General features: G+C 36.2%; 1 protein-coding gene across 3 annotated transcripts in view; it reads left to right on the top strand.

Annotated features, from left to right (window-relative positions):
• The window catches only part of GRIK2 (glutamate ionotropic receptor kainate type subunit 2), a 926,084-nt gene that overhangs the window by 583,277 nt on the left and 320,805 nt on the right, over positions 1-22,002 (top strand). For all 3 annotated transcript variants that reach the window (XM_074368582.1, XM_074368583.1, XM_074368584.1), the window contains 2 exons: positions 13,607-13,788; positions 19,492-19,545. In XM_074368582.1, coding sequence (XP_074224683.1) covers positions 13,607-13,788; positions 19,492-19,545 — 236 coding nt within the window. The remainder of the gene's footprint in view (positions 1-13,606; positions 13,789-19,491; positions 19,546-22,002) is intronic.

Below are 22,002 nucleotides of genomic sequence, written 5' to 3'. Positions count from 1 at the left end.
GTGCTTACAAATAAAACACAAACCCACAATAAATTCTATCTGTGATTGTAACATTCATTGGGCCAATTCCCTCTGCTCTATTTCCAAACTAATCTTAAGCAACCTTCAGATTACTATATGGTTTCTCATGTAATTTGAAAATGCTAGGGTCATGCAATTCAAGTTTCGCCATGCCTGTGACAGATACATTTCTTATTATAAATTAATGGATTAGATTTCTAGTGTTATATGTTACTCTCATGACCTTGATTAATGTGAGTCTATTATGTTAGCAATGTGGCATATGTTTCAGAGCAACGTAAAGGTCTTTTGAGCGCACGTCAAAATTCAGAAATTCACCACATATTGCCTCAGTTAAGATTCTAGTTAAATTCAGTGACAATCCTTCTTTATAAGAAATTCTATTTCCAGAGAAATAAATAATAGAGAATGCAGATACACAGTAGGACATTCGTCAAATCAAGGAAAAGGGAGAGTGTAGACAGAACGTCTCTTGCTGTTCTCTCGTGTATGCTGACAGAGGCTAAAACACAAAACGACTTCCTTTCCACTAAAATCTTTCACTATTTCACTGTCCCCTTGGGTATACAATCCAAGTGATCTTTTAACAGGAAAACGTGTTCATATCATTTGCCTTAATTTGTTCAGTGATTCCATAGTGGGCAAGGGAAGCACACCTAACTCCCCAAGTCCCCCAGCTTCGTCACCCTCCGAGGTGAAGCCAAGGCTAATGTTCATACCTTTAGGGAAGTGGGGACCCCTGGCTACATTTGAGTGCACCCAGGGTTAGCATACCTGGGCCAATTAGATCCTCTCTCCAGGAATGTTGAATTGGGACCAAGAGTGATTAGTTGGTCTCTGCCAGTACTGAATCTGTAACAAACTCTGGAGTGAATCTGAAGCGTGGCCATGTGCCTTGGATGAACTGTGGAGAAGAAAGAACTGGTTTCATTAGGAAGATGAAAATGAAGCAGACAAAAAAGAACAGAAGTGAGAGATGGTAATTTAATAACCTTGTTCCTACTTGTTTCTGTTTCTAAGGAATGGCTGAATTCTCACATTGGGCTTTCATGAAACTACCTGAATTTTTCTAATAATTCTCCCTTTCTGCTTAAGCCAGTCTGAGTTGGGTTTTTTTTTAATATTTTTATTGAAGTATAGTCAGTTTACAATGTTGTGTCAATTTCTGGTGGACAGCACAATACTCCAGTCATATAGGAACATACATATATTTGTTTTCATATTCTTTTTCATCATAAGTTACTACAAGATATTGAATATGGTTCCCTGTGCTATACAGTATAAACTTGTTATTTATCTATTATTTTTATATTAGTATCTGAAATCAAAATTTTTTTAATACTTGCAACTATGAAGTTTCTTCACTTAGAAAGGTCAGTCTAAAATGGTGCCCTTCATAAATGGTCCTTGCCTACTACTGGTCCAGCCTCACCTCCCACCATGTTACAACTTATACTCAAGTTTCCAGCAGGACCCACCAAATGACTCACATGATCTTTGAACTTTCCCTACTCTCATATCATCAGGTTTTCTACATGCAGTTTCCTCTTCCTACAAGTGCACCCATCCTTTTCTACCTGCCAACGGTTACTCTCCTTGGGCATTCTGTCCCCACCACTTCCATTGCACTGTAGAGACACTCACACTGCTATACATAATTCATTGTAGAAAAATGATTTTCATGTCTGTCTCCCCACTATCCTATAACCTCATAGGTGGCAAACATCTCCCATTTATGTTTTTGTATTTCACTTCTGCATTCCCAATTCAAAGCCCATAACATACACTGTATGTATTCCTGGTATATACACATCCTTCTGCCATTCATTGGATAAGATGTATGTTCCATGAACACAACTGCTGAAGGCATTGGTATTCATTTCTGGGGCAAAAAGATGAAATAAAGCCTGAGCTCCTGAAGAGTCCCATCCTACTTGGCATTCCCACCAGCACATAGAGTTCTGGTCATTATTGTTAGTCTTGGGCCCCTACATACAGTTTCTTAAGCTGTTTCATCAGAGCCAACTTTAAATCATATTTAATGTATAAGTGGCAGGATAAAACCAGTAACAGCAGCATCCTGGGACAGAGCCAAAATCAGAGCTTTTCTGCTTCATAACTGTGCTGACCTGGACACAAGTGGGGATTAAAAACAGCAGGCTGCACAATCAGCCGCCGTCTGGAGAGCTGAAGTTGGGTCATCACAAGCTGAGAGGGCATGTAGAGCGACAGAAGGATGGGTGTATGTCCGAACAGGATCGTCTCGAGACAAAGAACCTGCAGTGTGGCCATCAGACATGAACAGGGAGGTGTGCCAGTCTTCTGGGGGTGGGTCAGTGACGTTGTCAGGACAGCAGGCAGCGAAGTAGCTGTGATGGAGGATGAAGACTGCTGGTTTGCCCAGGACGTCCCCGGGTAATGCTTGTTGTCCTGGGCTAATTACTATGCACTTACGTCTACCCCTTAGACTCTTAAGAGGGCCTTTTTGATTTAAAAAAAAAAAATCATAAAGTGACTTCAATTGTAAACAATCATTGAATCAAAATATCACCAAAACTCCGGTCACAAACCAAAGTACAGCCATCCTTTTTAGAGAGTTTCTAAAACATTGCAATGATGCATCTGTGTTGCATTTGTTTTTATGTTTTCCCAGAGTCCCTTTGAAGAAACCTTCTTAGCCTGCTACAGGCGAGGCAGGCTTTCCTCCCTCATAATCCAGTGATGCATCTAACTTCAGCCCTCCTACTCCTACCAAATAACCCCAACCTGGGCCACTTAGAGTCCTTCTCAGCATTTTGACAGAACTTTTGAGGTAAATCTCTTTAAGGGGGTGAGCTTCTGTTAGTCATCTGTGCCATCAAGTGAGAAAATGTTGAGGGGTAACACAGAGGAAGGGAAAACTGAGCAACAAAGAAAGAATTCCTGCCTCCCACCTTGCCTGGAGTTTATTTTCAGTTACGGGAGGCAGTGAATTCCATTTTTGCTCAGCATAGTGTGAATTAGATCTGTACATGTTACCAAAAGAGTCCTGACAAATACAACTGCCTTCTCATTAAACTGTCCAGCTTTTTACCTGCCCTCTCTCATTATACCGGGCATAGACCCACGTTCAGCAGCTGTACGAGTAGGACAAAGAAAAATTAAGTGATGGGATGGATCTAGGGCTGGATCAGCCTAGGACAAAGCCACTTATCATGACTGTGGTGCCCCTAATGAGCACAGCACTTTAGTTACCTTGGCAGGAAATCTAATGTGCTTATTCTCCCATGATGCAAGCAAATTTTAATAGCAGTAAGCAAAGAATGAAAATATTAAATTAATTCTATTAGTTCTCAGAAACTGGTGATTGCTGAATAGAAAACTGACCTTAGCACAATTTGAACTTAGACCCCAAGGCTTTAGAGGCCAGAGGGTTATTGCTTTGACATGGTCAAAAGCACTGTTTGCTTTTTAATAATGACATAATTGCTTTTTACCATAGCAGTGAGAGCAGAAACAGGGAAAAACATATTTTGGTACTGACTAAAGGTGTAATAGGCCGGCAGCCCCTGCCTGCCTGGGATCACAGCTGCAGTGTGTGTAGCACCTCAGTTCGGTCCGCTCTCTGAGGCAGGCTTTCACCTGGGAGGAGCCCCCGCGCGGTGATGCGGAGCTTGTCTTGCAGCTTGAACCCAGCCTCAATCATGTGGTAGGAGTTCCGGTAGGAGATTTCTGTCCACTTTGTCCCCATTATCCCTGTTGTTTCCCCCATTTTGAACTTGTGAACTCTGGTTATAGCTCTGAGAACCTACCTAGCAGGATTGCACTGTGTTCTTTGTACTGTTATTAGAACAACTTTCTTAAGCTGGACTGGTTGCCTGGAAGCATAATGTCTCCCTCCACATGGTCTAGAGAATCACAAGCCACTGATATAACGTTCCTCATGCTTTAGAATTTTTTATGTATTGAGTCAAGCCTAGGGACTTCATATTTCAGTGGTCACTGAGCATATTTTCACCTAACTGCACTCACAGTATCCAGGTCTGTACTAACTAAAACTGTCCTGTATGTTCCTGCCTTCTTCATTCCCACCTGCCTCTCTTAAAAGATCCAGGGCACTGACTCTCCATACTTATGAGATTAGTGTCAAAGACTATGACTTGCTACTGGATATATCTGGGTATGCAAATTTGTTAAGGGCAATGCTATTTTGGAGGCTTTTACAATAATCCACTTGAGACATCATAGTAGGTCAATCCAGTGTGTTAGAAGTAGTAAGAGTTGGCAGCTTTCTATGTATATTTTTAAGGATTTTCTAAGAAGTTGCATGTGAGGTGTGCTAAAAAGAAAGGATTAAAGATGACAGCAAGGTTTTTGGCCTGAGTAACTGGAATGATAAGAGTTGCCATCATCATAGGTGGGGAAAATTGAAGGAAGAATAGTTCTGGAGACTGGGGAGATAAAAAGCCAATTTTGGAATGCTGTGCAGTATTTGCTACACATCAAGGTAGAGATATTGCATTATTCAGAGGTCCCTCAGGAACACCCTCATTTCTAACACCAGCTGCAAACTTTGGGAGTCTCCAAGACCATCTTCACTTCTGATACCACTTGCAATTTCAGGAGTCCCCAGGATCACCTTCAGGTTTGATAATTCTCTAAAAGAACTCACAGAGTGACTGAAAGCTGATATACTCACTGTTACAATTTATGACAACAAAAGGATACAGATTAAGGTCAGCCAAGGGAAGAGGCTCATGGGGCAGAGTCCAGGAGCGGTCCACACTCAGGTTCCAGTTGTCGTCTCTGACAACTGGATTCGTAGACAGCACTAACTTTTCCAGGCAACAATGAGTGACAATATACATGGAGTATTATCAGCATGGAAAACTCACCTGAGCCTTGCTGTCCAGAGTTTTTAATTGGGGCTTGGTCATATAGACATGGCTGACCACCCACTTGACTGATTGGTAGGTCTCCAGCCCCTCAAGAGATTTAGCTGATATCTCATGACCCAAGACCCCTGCCATAAATTACATTGTTAGACTATACAGTGTGGCCTGAGGCCTCCAGATAAACAAAGACACTCTATCAGTGTCTCCCAGGAGCTTAGAGCATTAGCTCCCAGGAGCTAAGAGCAAAGGCTAGACGTCTCTGTGGGCAAGGTTAATTTTTTACTGTACAATTGTCAAATAGGAAAGTGAATTTAGGAGTCTAGGGTTCAGGGAAGCAGCCTGCAAGAGATATAAATTTGGAAGTCATCAGCATATAGATGGGGTATTAATTAGGTTCCTAGCAAGAAGCAGACTTCCCTTAGATGCCTGAAATGAAGAGGTTTTGACCACTCACGGGACTGCAGGCGGGATTTGGGGAGTACATAGGGGCTGTTGAGGCACCCTTATGACAGCAGTCTCTGAGTTCCCAGGAAGTAGTTACCAGAAACCGGTGAGAAGTGTTCAACTGTTCCAGGCACACACTAAGTGATTCCTGTGCAGTAGCTCATTTGATTTTCCCCTATATAGTTACAATGACTACTATCACATTTTTACAGGTGAGAAAACTAAAGTTTAAAAAATTTAAATATCTTTGTCCATAGTCATTGAGTAGAAAGTTAATGAGGTGGGATTCAGCCCACATCTGCTAATGCAGACGACCATGCCACATTATGGTACAGAAATTTGGCATCATGATGCAAAGATAAGTTTAATGTAGGAAATAGGTTCATATATGTTTGAAAGGGCTTCAGACTTTGTCCATGATTTACCTGCTAAAGGTTATTCAGGTATTGCCAGTTAGTGACTTCCCACTTAGGCCTTCCAGGGAAGCTTCTGCTTTGCTCGACCAGTGTTGTGAGGCTTCGTGGGTTGGGCTTTACAAATGGGAGCTGAGCAAAAGGAACAAAAGCATCATGGCCAGATTCTCCTCAGAGGAGAAGCTGGGGCAGAAATAAGTCAGATTTCCCGGGGAAATAGAAGTGGAGGAGCAGTGTGTATATGCATGTGTGCCTCTGTGCGCACACGCACACACACACAGATGCACCCATGTACGTGTATTATGTGTCAAAGTGAGTTTTCAGGATTTGGTGGTGTTTGAGAAGAGAAAAAATAGAGCATTTTATTGAGTTGCTTCAGACAAATTTTTTTGAATGTTTTCAGGGAACTGTAAGTGTCAGAATTACTGTTTGGATTCTACTTATTTGAATGCATCATGGTTCAGGGTTGAACCATGTGAGTCATGGCTTCAGTAGAGAGCATGGTGCCAAAAATGTATGGTCCACACTATTATTTTCCATTCTGAAGCATAGAAAGGCTTTGCCATCAATAAAACAATATCAGTGATAAGATTTGATGACACTAGTAAGAAGGAGATTTTAATTTAGGGGCAATCAATGCACGATGTCAGCATGCCTACCCTACCACCCAGGTTTAAATCCCTTATTAAAACATGTTCCTGATCACAGAACTTGTCTCAAGAACATTCTCAACTCAGTGCTTCAGGTAGCCAGTGATAATTAATTGACCCTGGCATGTGAATTCAAATTCATTTGCCACTTGGTTTCTAATATATCAAGCTAAATAAAGTGTTTTTATTTGGTTTTAGTTTTGAATTTATTAGGCTCTGTCATTCTTTAAAAATAAAGCAAAATTCAAAAAGACAGAAAGAAATTCCTCTCTTTAAGGGTAGTGTTTGGATTTGAGGATTTTTTTCCCGGGAGACCAGCCCTCCAATTTTACTTTACATAGCTTTCTCTCCCTTTTCTAAGAAGATGGAAAACACATTGGAAGTTTCCTCTCATCTTCCCTTCCTCTTCTCCCTTCTTTTTCTAGACACCAATTTTCTTTATTTTCTATTTTCCCTGTACTGCTGAACAAATTCATCTCACCCTCAAAGAGGGGAGGGCTGACATAAATTTGGAGACAGAATTTTTTTTCAATGCCAATCTACCTCTCCTGTCAAAGATGTTTTTGATTTTCTTGTTATGATTTGCTTCCCTCTCTAAATATACAGCATTACCATACATTACAAAGTCCATAACTGGTATACATATCTGTTTAACTTTCTTTAAAACACTCTGTTGTGCAAATAAAACATTCAATAAAAACAACTCCTTGAAATGTTATACTTGGCCTTTCGATGAATTATCTTTCCTCAGATGGAAAAAAATGGTGGTGACTGACTGTCGATGAATCATTTTTGTACAGTTTATTATGCAGTGCATTGTGGGGCGGAGAGGGGATCTGGCCTGCACAAAGACCACTTTAACTGAAATGATAAATAGGCCTGATGCGCCAGCCAAGTGGCAAAGCTCGAGTCGGTGTGGCTGCTGAAATGGATGCCTGCATCTGAGAGGAAACTTGGGACTCCCTTCCTGGGGCTCAGGGAGGCTGGGCCTGCTGAGAGGTGGTGTGATTGATCTCTTTAGAAGCAAGTGCCAGCTGGAGTGTGCATAAAGGGTTCCTTCTGGATTCTCCTTAAAAGCTAAACTGATGACACCTTCTGAAAGGAGCATCTCGGACCTCTGTCCTCTGTTAGCTTAAGATAAACCTTGATTTTAGCCATTGTAAAGTAACTGAAAGCAGGAAAAGCTTTAAAAAATATACCCTCAGTGACAGAATTAGAGGGAGTAGAATGTTACTCATCCACCAAAATAAAGGGGTAATTGCAATGTGGTGCTCTTCTTTGTTAGAAGGTCTTCAGGAACCCATCTGTGCAAATTGTTTCCTTTTTATTATCATTACATCAACTAATTACATTAGGGAAATGGGGGCATTTTAATTAAAAGACTGTTTTAAGGCATTGTAATTCTACTCTTTCATTAAATAACTTAACTAGTTGCCAAATTTGTTAGAGTAAACTATATTTTTGAAAATTATTGTTTGGAAATTATTTGTGTCAACCATATTTTCAGCAAAATAGATTCTGCCCTTTTATTTTATCTAATACATGGGTCCTTTTTTTTCTCCATTTTGACCAAAGGACCATAGGACAGGACCACCTGGAAACTATCCCAATTATCTTGAGAGGCTTACTTTTCCTGAAAAGGGGGGGAAACTGTTTCATTTTACGAAACATGTATATTTACTTGCATGTGATGGATTGATTAGGGTAATCCTTTATGAAATTGGCATTTATAGAACGTGTTACATTGCAAAGGAACACTGAGGGAGGTAGGAAGATCACCAGAGATCCACAGTGGAAAATACATAGCCAGTATTGTAATTAAAAGACATTCGTACCATTTAAGCTCTTTTTCCTTTGGGTAAAAACTTCATCCACATTCATCAAATTACAGGGATGCCTTCAGATAACTCATACTTAAATAGGTGGGTAAATGTCCATTCTTTGGATGTCTTGAAAGCATCTCCCATTTTGTCAGTCCTCTTCTTATCCCTTCAAGGTGTTCTAAATAACAGAATTCAGGCAGGGATTTGTCCCTAACTGTCAGATAATGGGGAAGGAAATGTTCTAGAATGAAAATATGAATAAAAGAAAAGAAAACAAACACTGGGCGGAACAATGAAGGCGTAGAAGCCAAGAGAGGACTCTAAGCACCTGGTGCGGGAGATGGTGGAAGGCCAGAATTTAAAAATCGTGATTCTACTCTCAATATTCAAGCAGCTCTGTAGATTTCTTCTCCCTGATTGAAATGCTGAACCATTTTTATTCCAAAAACTGAATGTGAAAAGCATTATAGAAACAACTTTGGCATTAAAATATGTAAAAGTCAAACAGTATCTCATGCGGTTAAAGACCGAATAAATGCTATTATTCCAATCACTGTATTTATCCAGGAAACAATGTCATGTACAGAGTAGACATACAGTAAATATGTGTTGAATGAATGACTGAAGACAATATTTCTCTTGAATTCTCAAGTAGGAGATGGCAGTTCCTACTAGCAACAGTTTTTTGTTTTTTTTTTTTAGCCCTTCAATATTATTCCTCAGGGTAGCTGGCAGACTGAATGAAATCTGTTACATTAATGCCAGCAGGGATGTGTATGTGTGAAGAGAATAAGTAAACATTTATTGTACATGATGGCTCAATGGACTATCCATATGAGTTCTTAAGACTCTTGAAAATACTTGACAATATTTATATTTAAGGTGAACTCTACAAATACTGTTTGAGGATTTTATACTTCTGGAAATTTTTATTTTTGAGTCCATCAAGCTTTTTCAATTCAAAACTGTTGGACTAATCTGTAACTATACAGCTACGTTTTCTTTGGTAATGAGTTAATCTCAATTGTTTCATTAAAATTTTGATATTGGTAGATTTTCAGTCAAAATCAATTTCAAAATAACTTCCAAGAGTAGATTTAGTAAGCAGCACATTTAAAAAAAATTATATTCTTCCCTTTTTAGCCAAAATAACAACCATGAAGACTGCTACTTATTGAGAGTCTGAAGTATGCCATTCCCTTTTTTGGTATTTCATATGTTAATACATAGATGGTTTTACACTATTATAGAGAATGGGAAAGCAAAATAAATGTAAGACAAATATAATATCTCGTATAAATATATCATAGATTTTTGAACTGAGATTCACACTCAACACCCAGGCTATTGCTACTATGATAGACTAAATCTCTCAGACTTATATTTGACTTGCTCAAAATCTCATCAGTTACATAAACCAAGGGTAGCTTTCTTTCTTTTCTTTATTTATCTAAGGTTGGTATTAGATCAGTCTGCATTTATATAAATAATTTTATGAGAATAATAAAAAATTTAGAGCTCAGAAAAAATAGAGGTAATCCAATTTAGTTATTCTTAGACATTTTTGTTTTAGTACCAGTTTTCATTCTTAATAATGATTGAAGATTTCTAAAAGCATTTGTAGTATGTTATACTTATCAATATTTACCATATTAGTAATAAAATTACCATATTTAAAATATTAATTCATTTAATAATTGCAGTAATAAACCCATGATCTAGTCACATAAATAGCATATTTTAAGGAAAAATACCTATATTTTTCTAAACAAAACAAATAGTAAAGGTAAGAGTGGCATTGTTTTATATTCACGTATCTCTTTAATATTTGGTTTAATAAAATGTAGCTGGATTTGCATATCTGCTTCCTTTTCCAATCTGCTGTAATATCATCAAAGTCTTGCAACTTTTAGAACACTCCACTGCACACATGTGGGAGGATGAAAATTTAAAAAGCCAAATAACCTCTTATTATTGTTATTACAAAAATAATTTGGCCTCAGGGACCCAACAGAGAGGGTAAAGGGGTCTGGGGACTACACTTGGAGAACTGCTAATCTGGATGAATCTCATTAAATAGATGTGGAAACTAAAGTGTCCTGTGGATCTGCTACTGAGCTTAAGTCTGATAATAGGCTGGGGAGGGACTGGTACTTTCCTCCACGGGTGTTAGGTATGATTAAGATGCATACTAAGCTCCACTGTGGAAATACATGAAGATGATCTTCATGGAGTCCATTTTCTACCTCCCTCCCTCTTCTACTAAAGCCACAGCAAGCTACTACCCCCACCATCCTATTGAAACTATCTATCTTTGCCTGGGTCAGCAATGATGTTTTAGTTAAATTTAATAGGCACTTTCTTAAAATGTTTACTCATCTTTCCTTGTTAACTAGTAACTCTTGACATACTAGTAACTCTTTGTTTACTAGTTTTTTCCTTGTTTACTAGTAACTCTGATCACTCCTCTCATTTTGCGCCCTCAATTGACTTAATCCTTCCATGGCCTCACACTGTGCAAGCACTCTCTCCCCCAAGATGCCCAAGCCAGAAATCTGAGAGACTTCCCTGACTCAGCCCTCCCCTTCATCAAGGAAGTGACTGTCTTCACTGTCAGTCCTTTCTCAAAAATCTCTCCAGTTCATCACGTTCTTTCTCTCCCTACTGTCTGGACCTCAATACACATCTTATCCTTTCAGAACCTGCGTTATTAAAACTGTCTTCCAACTCTTCCTTCCTCCCATTTTAGCTCTTCTGATCTGTCTTCTGTAGAAAAAATCTGAGTGATTCTTGTGAAATGTAGATTCCAGGAGGGCACATTCCAGCACCCTCCAGTTAAGGCCTCAACTCTAAATTAATTTACAAGGGCATCCTAAGTGGTCGCCTGCCCTCTTCTCAAATTACACTTGTCAGCACTTCTTCCTTGCTCCTTAAGATTCACTGCCCATGCTCTCTCACCTCCATGCCAGTATAGAAGCTGTTTTTATTTCAATCCATTCCTTCCACTCTTTCTCTTTTTATTTAAGTATTAATTTAGATGTCACCTCCTTTGGGATAATGTCCCTGAACGCTCCCATTCTGAGTTAGGTGCTGCTTGTTTCCTCAACAATCCGTATTTTCCCCACAAAAACAGTGTTTGCCAGTTTTCATTTATAATTGCTTGCTTAGTAACCTTTGTCCCCCTGTGTATTTTTAGTACGGTGTGGGCAGGAAGTTTGTCTATTTGTATTTCATGGTATCCCCAATGTCTAGAACAATATTTGATCTATAGTAAAAATTCAATAAACATTTGTTTTCTGCATGAGTAAACGAATGATGTCTTCTTTTTTTCTCTCTTATTCCTATGGACAGTTGTATTTACAGTTTTTTAACTCACTCTTCCTAACGAAGTTGGAAATCATTCTTTGAATAATTATTTTATTGGCTTATGCTACTGATTAATATAAATAGTTATTATCCTGTAACATTGCTATGCCAAAGTGGTTCAAGGAGTAGCTCTATGACACTTACTTGAAACCAAACCTATCTTTGGAAATTGGCCATACTCTTTGAGGACAAAAAAGTCACCTGGGAAGATTGTTAAAACTACACATGCACGAGTCCTATCCCCTGAAGGTTCTGATTTAGTTGTTTAGGTTGTAACCAGCTTCACAGATTACTGTCATAACCTTCCAGAGTTTGGGAGCCACTTCCTTGCAGCAATTATACTCTGTGGTTTATTTATAAAAATACTTAAACAATGTTGCTACCCTTTAAAATTTTATTCTAATTGAGTTGCAGAGTACTCCCATGTGCAAAGTGATGTATAGCCTTTTATACATGTTTTAGAGGATTTTATAAGCCCGATGTTAAACTCTATTACAATTAAGCAGATGTTATAAATTCAAATATTTGTTTTCACCTTTGCACAACTCAGTATTAACATCTGTACTCATTACATACATAATTCCCTAGACTGAATTGTGTTATGTTTAATGGATACATTTGCTATCAATTAATTATGTAATATTTATTTTACTAGTTAGTAAATATTCAAATTTGTAAAACAAAATGAGATAATAGTATTATACTGTGTAAGTTATGCAAATATTACTTGTAGAATTTTAAACAGCAAAATTCTAAAATAACTTACAATGAAGTAAATTTTATGAGACAGTATTTTAAAAGCAAAAGATACTAGGTATATTTATGAATTTACATATTTTTAAAATTGTATGTCTCAAGGATGAAGGTACTAAAAATTAGTCATGTTAATTGTATTAAATATATTGCAACACATCAAAGTATATATAGCACTATATTAATTAATTAATTATTTAAAAACTGAAAAAAAAATTCCTACAATTAGATTTTATTCTTTAGATATCATGTGTTATTTTAATATACAGTAGATTTTTAGTCATAGTATGACATTTTTAATTCCTGTTTCCAGGTAAAATAATATATATATAATAAAAAGAAAGTATATATATAGAGAGAGAGAAAGTGTTTCAGATTATTTATTTACAGATATTTTCCTTTGTTATTGTTTGTCATACTAATACTAATGAAGGTAGTTTTTCAGAGAAGGTAGAAATGGAGTTATAGCAATATAGAGATGAGGTGGAAAAGGGGTAAGTAAGGAAAAGAAAGAGGAGAAAGGAAATTGCTTAGTTTGGTCCAAGCTAATAGAATTGTATGATCCTTCTTTTCTTCTCACATTCTTACATATTGGGTCTTTTCATCAGTTTTTAAAGGGGCTTCATTACTTAAAGTTTGTGTGAAGGAATAAATTCAATGATTTATCTCTGTTACTTAAAAATGCACAACAGTTCTATAACCTATTGGAAATGTATCTATTAATTTAGTATGTTTTTGAAACATACAATCAGGATCTACTTTTCCAGGAAAATGTTTGCTTTATTAACAATTTCTGTGGTTGTATTTATTTCTTAAGAAATATAAAATGATACAAGAGAAAACAATACAAAGGAAAGTTTTATTTCTTAAAGTAATGTAATTATGGTTTCTGCTATTTAGAGTCTATTTTACTAAGAAAAGTTGTTTCACTCTTACATATACTCCAAATTACTAGACCATTACTTGTAAACAAAAACAAAAAAGAAGCAAGCAAAGTTTGTAATACTAGAGAATAATTACATAACTTACATTAACATAAAGTCATGTATATCTTTCATACTTTGAAAAATTCCTTAAGAATTCGACTAGTGAATTTTAACAAAAATAATAGGATCAGGAGTTTTCAAGTAGGAATTTCAACGGTCACATCATGAGATGCATATGTATGTGGTCAAGAAAATCAGGCATTGTAGTATGTTTTGTGATTCTGTGACCCACTCTGTCTTTCCTCTAATATTAGGTTTTTTTCTTTTTCATTAAAGGTCTCATTCGTTTGCAGGAGCTCATCAAAGCTCCATCAAGATACAATCTTCGGCTTAAGATCCGTCAACTACCTGCTGATACGAAAGATGCAAAACCCTTACTAAAAGAAATGAAAAGAGGCAAGGAGTTCCATGTCATCTTTGACTGTAGCCATGAAATGGCAGCAGGCATTTTGAAGCAGGTAATCTTAAAATACTTAAATTCTTAATTTCTTTATTAAATTTGCATTTGAAGTAGGATTTTTGTTTTTTTAAATCCAAGTGTTAGTGTTACACAGTCAGTTAAACAAAAGGCAGAGAAGTCACTTCGATGTAATTTTCTGATAAAAAGTCTGACAATTGCTTTTAATTAATTGTCTTAAAAGTAATAAAAATATCGATGATCTTCAAAGCAGATTGTTTGAAGTTCTGAGGTTACTTTCAAATGGCTTCAGTGCTGTTTGCTAATGTGAATATTGATTAATGCAATAGATATTTCTATTTTGTGCTGAAATGAGGGAATAAATCAACAACTGAGCAGCTAAATCATTATAATAAACCAGTAGGAAAAAGAGAAAAAAAAAATTCTTTAACTGGCATGTACTGTGAGATGCCTTACACATTTGATCTTTTTTAATCATCACTATAACCAAATGAATTAGGGACTGTCTCCACTTAACAAACAAAGAAACTGAGCCTCAGAAAGATTAAGTATCTTGACCAGTGTCCGACAGCAAGGAAATAGCGGAGGGATTTGTATCCCTCCTACTGATGTGATGTTAAGAACTTTTCACTCCAGAATAAAACACTGCCTACCTAAAGTGACAATACTAAATCAGTCAAATGAAACAATTCATAACAGTGAAACCTCTTAATATTACGTCAGCACTATTCAAACCTAACAGCACACTGGAAAGCAACAATTATTATTAGCTCATATCTTACATATGAGGGAACTGATGTAAGGGGTTATATAGTACGAGGCCATGTGCTCACTGTGTAGTAGAGCTTAAATTTGAACACAGGTCTTTGGACTTTGTTTTTTAAGCTCTTTTATACATTGGCTGACTAGAGAGTAGCCAACTGTCTTGAAACCTCTCAAATGTAGGATAAAATATCTCTACTAGAGAGTCATGCAGATTCAGATGCCAAACTATATCCCACAAAATATAACTACCAACAATAAATGCCTGTTATAACATGGTTAGTTTGTTAAGCAGATGTTTGTCCAATCTTCCAAGATGAATATTGGCTTCACTAAAGTAAAATATTTAATTGGATTTGGGAAATTGCTCTGGTGTTATATTTGGGTAATAAAGAATGTAAGGGGGCGATTGTTGTTTGGGGTTTTTTTTTTTGGAATAAAATGATGTGATAGAGGAAGCACTAGAATCAAGGGTAGGCATTTATTTTTCATTTAATACAAAACAATTTTTAATCACATTTGAGATACACAAAGTTGGAAAGGATACCTGTCCTTTATGCCTGGAGTGAGTGGTGTTGTACTATTTGTCATCTGTTAGGCTTTCTCTAAGCTTCTAACAAGTATATAAATGATCAATTGTCTTGTCTCTAGAGTAACTGACTTATTTTGCTACCTGAAAGTTGAGAATATCCATCACCTTTAAGAACAGAATTTCCATACTGTCTTCTAGTTGTTATATCCATTGTTCTGTACTTGTTTTCTGATGTGTAACCTGATGTTTGCAAAATGAAAACAATTAAAATAGTATTTAAAATATATACAACAGAAAAAGTTATATAATTTTAACAAGATTAGTAGATGAAAAATCAGAACAAAGGGAAAATGAAAATATAAAAGTTAAGATGAAGTCAGATGAACATTATTACACAGAATGCATGCTTTTAGATCCTGTAACACTGGCAGATCACATATATGGTGGTATTTTTTTTTAATTTACCCTGTCCCAGAGATCATTTGTCCCATATTTGGATCTCAGTTAGTCTAGCATATTTAATGGGACTCAATTTTATGATTTATGAAAGTTTTCTGAGATTCTTCAGTATTGACTAATGATGGAATTCCGAACAAATGGTGTAAGAGTTGAAGAGCAGGCATAAATGCGCTTTTAATCCAAGAGCAGATATTAGGAGTATCTAGAAAAAGGGATGGATTTATCAGGTTGGCCTTGTTTGTTTGTTTCTTTTATTTAAACTAACTGAGCTCTTACTAGATATCAAGCAACAGCAAATTTGAAGTTTCCTACCTGAAAACTTTAAGAGTGAATGGAGCTTGGGCTTGGCTAGATTTCCTCTGAGGCAGATTGAGGGCACTCTTTGCTATACACACCTCAGTAGCAAAAGATTCCACCTCTACCCAGATTTGTCAGAGAGAATCTTCTATGGCTGTGTGGTAGAATCTCACAAGGACATTCTATCACAGACAAAAACAGCAACCAAGAACTTTAAAGTCTGCATTAAAGCGTGTGAAATCAAATTTTTTAGCCTGGAAAAATGTAAAAAGCAAATGCAAATAAACTGCTATAGCAGCGAGAAGTAAAAGAAAATCAAAATTTCAGAAATATGTATAAAGTCTACCCCTCCAATTGTTAACTTTCAGCAGTGTATCTTCCAGATATAAGCTGAAGGATAAACTGATTGAAAATGATATGTCTGCATAACTGCTTGTGTTAACTTGTCATGTGGCATTGTTAACACTGTATCAGTTAAGTGTTGAGAAATTCTAACAATATTTTGATTTTGGAAAAAAATAATCTGTGGTTTTTCTTTCCAGGCGGATAACATGGCACAAGTAATTTTCTCTTGTGGCCACTCTTACTTATATATAAGAAGATAATTTTGTTCTTTTTAATGTGGTTTGAAGTATGTATAGAGTTCATTCAAAAGCAGTAACCAGACATAAATCCTATAATTAAAAGAAGGCCCAGAACAAGTTCTTTTTTAAAATCACATTGGGAATTATTAGCGAGACTTTCAAGAGAGTAGCCCAGTTGTTCACTTTTGTTAAGGTCAAAGTCTGGGTACAATCAAAAATAACTAAACTTTTCTACCTAGATCATACTCCATAGTCTATAACTGACTTTGGTTTTCAGAATCACAGGCTGAAGGGAGGTCAACACAAGGCACATAGGGCCCTCAGTTTTCCCTTATGTATTTCCTCTCAAGGTGATGAGGAAGAAACCTGGAGCTGGTGTAGAACACCCATGTCAGAAGCAAACTGGCCTCCCACCTCCATCTCCTTAACCCACTCCTATCCTCACCTCCAAAACACCATAGTGGCCTGAGAGTCCCAGGTTTTCAAATTATCAAGAAAGAAACAGGCAAAAATTTGAGAATGCATAGATCCTAAAAAGGATCTATATCTCTGGGATTATAAAATATGCCACTTTATAAAAGGCATAGATTATGCTCTATATCCAAATTCCAAGAGTTAGAGACCTGGAGTTCATCTTTACTCACTGTCTCAGTTTGTTGGCTAATTTATTCATTCTTAGCATGTCTTGGTTTCTTCACCTGTAAAATAAGTATAATAATAGGACCTATCTCATGGGGTTTTTAATGAGGCTTAAATTGATTAAAATGTGCAATGTACTTTGAATAGTACCTAACACTTCTTAAGCATTATGTGTTATTTATAGTTATACATCTGAATTACTATTTCTTTCAGTTATCTTTTTTCCTATGCCTATTAAGTTGACAAAATAAAAAATATTGACAAAATAAAAAATAATGCTGAGCTGTCACTGAGCAGTTCTGAAGTTGGGAAACCTTTAATACATATCTATCAGGAACAATGAATACCTTCTACAAAGATAATCTTGCAAATTTTTATTTAATAAAAGAAATTTTCTCTTATTTTTCTTAAGATGCAAATTTCATCAGTGTTATTGGCTCATATAATTTTTATTCATTTAGAAAATATTATCTGGTTTCTAAGGGTTGTGTATCCAGTTCAGCTGTGTGTGTGTGGAGTAGGGGGTCCCCACACCATCAGTAATACTTTATACTAATTGTCCTAGGATCCAACTCAATTCAACTGTCTATCTAGAGATAGCATCAGATTCCACAGGTTAAGGGCTTAGTCCTACAAGACTGTCTTCCCATCCATACCCCCTACCTCAGATGCGAGTCACAGATCCAGATTATCACCTGTGCTCTTGACCCATCAGCTATTGACTGGAGGTTCCCACAATGCTCTCCTTAGGTTTGGTTAATTTGCTAGAGCAGCTCACAGAACTCAGAGATACATTTTACTTCCTAGATTACCAGTTTATGATGAAAGGATATAACTAAGGAATAGCAAATAGAAGAGAGGCATAGGGCAAGATATGGGAAAGGGCAAGGAGCTTCCATGTCCTCTCTGAGAAAGCTACTCTTCTCATATCTCCATGTGTTCACCAGCCTGGAAGCTCTCCAAATCTTCTCCTTTTGGGTTTCTATGGAAGTTTCAGTCCTTAGGCAAGACTGATTAAATCACTGGCTGTAGGCGACTGAATTCAATCTCCAGCCCCTCTCCATTCCCAGGGGGTCAGGGAGTGGGACTGAAAGTTCCAACCTTCTAATCCCAAGGTTTGTTTCCCTGACAACCAGCTTCCCCTTCACCTTTAAGGAATCTCCTGAAGTCAGCTTACTTCACATAAACTCAGTTGTGGTTGAAAGGGGCTTATTGAGAATAACAAGACACTCATTTCACCTTTGTGGCTCTGGAGCAATTTCAGGAAGTAAAGAAAAGAGACCAAATGTTATAACAGAAGATGCTCCATTGCTCTTATTGTTTAGGAAATTCCAAGGGTTTCTGGAACCTTTTGCCTGAAGTGGGGAATGAAGATCAAATATATATTTCTTATTATAAATCATAATATCACACTTCCTAAATTCCTTTCCTCTGCTCAATTCTTTGATGCCACATTTTATTAACAAACGTTTCTCTCCTTTAAAAACTACATTTTATATGTCTCAAAAATTTTCACAAACATCTATCTTTTCTCAAGTGAACAGCTAATATAGAAATACAAATTTTATTCTAGCTAATTGGTTAATACCTACCTATGAGCATAGAATACACAGGCATGTAGATTACTTAGTAAACCAATTTGTGTGGTTAGTAGTTTGTGGAAGAGCATTAGATGCACCTGAGGATGCTTGTTCCCTACTAAGAGCTCTTCATTTAGCTCATAAATGCATCACTTTTCAACTATCATTACCAACTACTGTTCATTGATAAACAGCTATTTCAAAAGCATCCTCTATTTTCAAAGAGGAAATTGACACTTCTTATGACTGGAAGTTCTAATCCAAAAATCCTTGTTTTAAAATTGATAGTCTAAAATTGATGAGGACTGTAGAAGAAAGAAATAAAACATAGTAATTTTCAATTGGTGTAGTATTAAGAAATTTTTAAAAATTCTTTTATATGTACAGTGATGATTTACATTTGCTTTCTTAACACTAAGAAAACGTCTCTAAAATGTCTCTTAAAAAAAGTTTCTGTTGGCATAGTACTTTGCAGCACTGTTTTCCTAATTGAGTAATACTGTTCAACAAAATAAAATGTTGTTCCTTATTAAGGTATTTGTAGTGGAGACATTACAAATATAATGAACTAAGATACACTAATTTCAGGTTTCTTTCAAATTTAATGTCTCCTTTAATATGTAAAACCATAAGCTTTACAACAGCAGCATTCAACTAATAGCTTTTGTATCAAGAGAATTGGTTCAGAAATTCCTTTAGTAGCCACTAATCTTCTTTAACTATGGAGAAAATGTTTAGTTTGACCCAATTTTAATGTCATCTGAATAGTATAGATTCTTTATTACATCCTACTATTTTGATTTCAGTTGTCTTATTGACATAATGTATTTCATATAATGTGTACCTTTAATATTAATATTTTATATTTATTTTTATTTTTTACTTCGTAGGCCTTAGCTATGGGAATGATGACAGAATATTACCATTATATCTTTACCACCCTGGTAAGTAATGTATTAAAACATAAATATAATGCTCTAAATTTTATTATAATGAATGTCAGGATGAAAAATGGGTGTTTGAGTAGGAAAAAGTAATACAATGACTGGTGCATTTATAGTTATAATTTATTTTATTTGGATAAAACCCAAGAGGAATTTTCATCACAGAGAATGAATGATTCCTGGTAGGAAGCTGATGATTTTGAAATAATATCATTTCATATATCCATTCAAAATATTGTGTCTTATTTTTATATTACTTTAGAGGGCTTTCACAACATAATGGATTTTAAAATTAGTTTGCTGAGAAATCAATGTTTTAGAAAAGCACAAATTCTTATGTTGTTATCTCAACTCTGTTGACTTACGGAAAATCAGGTTTATTGAAGCTGCTCCTTCAGTAGATTAAATTTTCTATTCTGTTTTTGAGTATGTTAAGTACGATTTAATTTGCAATTAGCAAATTGAATGTTACCTTTATCTCTTGTCTTTACATACCACACAGTTTTTCCTTAATATGCATGAAAATCTGACTTCATCCTTTTGTGAAACCTCCTTATCCTTAACTCTATTTCTTTACGAATACATTATCCTCGTTTTTCTTCCAGTGAAATAGCTGTCTGTCTCTGTCACTAATTCTTTCCTGCCCATCCCCCCAATATGAGAGTATCTCCAAGTCTGGGCCTGTGTCTTATTTTCTTTTTTCCTCTTCAATTATTTTCTTCAGAACTCAGATGTCTTTGGAGCTTCAGTTATTACCTATGTTCATATGAGATCTAAATGTCAATCTCTAATATTCCTGAATTGTTATCTATTGCTACATTGCAGAACATTTCTAATTGTTGTAGAATTAAGATAATTTCAAGTTACTTAAACCTTAAGGTATTGTCCTCTAAATTGACTCATCTTCTGACTTCCTTCCAAACTTCCATTGTCTTTGACTCCTGTATCACCCACAAAATTCTACTAACTTTTCCTCCATAATGTCATAGATACATCTCCTTTCCCACAATGACCAGTCTCACCAGTGCCCTCTCTTTGTTAAATTTTGTTAAGGTTCCCAATTGATCTTGTTTCTAAGAGCCTTGAAGTTACCAGATCAAATTACTAAAATGTAGTTGATCACAATAGCTTTTTGTAAAAATAACTCAGCCCCAACAGAGATTCTTCATGCAGTAGGTTGTATTTTACTGGTAAATACAGTAAAGGTTAACTCTACTATGTCTCTAAATCACTTCCCACCAGGAGACTTTTTGCAGCCTTTAAGAAACTTGGTAATAGACTAGTGGAGAATGAGTTGAAGCCTTCACTTTTCTGCTAATTATATTTCAATACTGTTGCAACTCAGTTCTTCCATAATCATAAGATTTTAGGGAAATCAAGAGTATCTCTTAATAAGGAAAAAAATGGAAAAAAAATCTAGTTTAGCATCTATAGAATTCATTGGCCTGTAATTGAAGGCCTGTTTGGTTTAATTCTAACCTAACTTTCCTGTTTTCTTGAGCTGTTATTCTCTTTCATGAATTCTTTTTTATAACCAAGCTGATCTAGAAAAGTCTCCTGAATAAGTTTTATATTTTCTGTTTTTTGTGTCTCTACTGACATTTTGGCCTCCTTTTGCCTATCAAGAAAAAGCCTGACCATTCTTTAATGGCAGCTCCGACCCCATCTGCTCTATGAAGTTGTTCCTAACTATAAAAATCGAAGATCATCTGTCTTATTTCTGACTCCTCGCACTTACTGCTTCTACTCTTTTGTCCCTTAGCATATATTGCAATACATTATTCACTTACCATTGTACATTTACATATATATATGTAAATATATATATATATATGTATAAAAATTTATATATATATAAAATCTAGCCAAGGAGAGAAATATGTATATATCTATTACTTTCCTTGGCTAGATTGCAAATGTTGAAAAGTAAAAAACCTATAAGTCCCTTATATTCCTCACAGCACAGAGCAGAGCATAGGCCAGCATCAGCAGCCCTCCGCTTAATTTTAGTCCTCTTTTGTCTTTTTGCAGCTCTGTGAGTCCAAGGCAGGCTGTGCCCAGGACCAGTGGTATTGGTCCTGCCCTGGTTCTCAATGTTACCTTTAAGGTCTGGGGATTAGCTAATGCCAGCATGAAAGAAGGCAGAAGTCCCACATGTTGCATGTTCTCATAGACCTCTGATTCCCTGACAGCTTTGGCCTCCTATCTCCTAGGAAAACGAAAGGGCAAAGCCAGAGTATTCGCTCTATACAGAGTGGAAAGGGCAGCCAAAATCTAAAGGGGTCCTTATGGTGAAGTTGCTGGATAGGGTATAAGACAAAAGAACTGCAAGTGTTCTGTAATCAGTAAGGCCAGTCTTGTTAACTTTCTTCCTCAGCTTTTATATAATTTTCATTAGTTAGAAGCCATATTTCATGATCTATCTCAAAAAAAAAAAAAAAAGACCAAGCAAAACAA

Source organism: Camelus bactrianus, chromosome 8 (assembly GCF_048773025.1).
Source record: "Camelus bactrianus isolate YW-2024 breed Bactrian camel chromosome 8, ASM4877302v1, whole genome shotgun sequence".
Taxonomy (NCBI): Eukaryota; Metazoa; Chordata; class Mammalia; order Artiodactyla; family Camelidae; genus Camelus; species Camelus bactrianus.
This window is presented reverse-complemented; position numbering and strand designations above follow the sequence as displayed.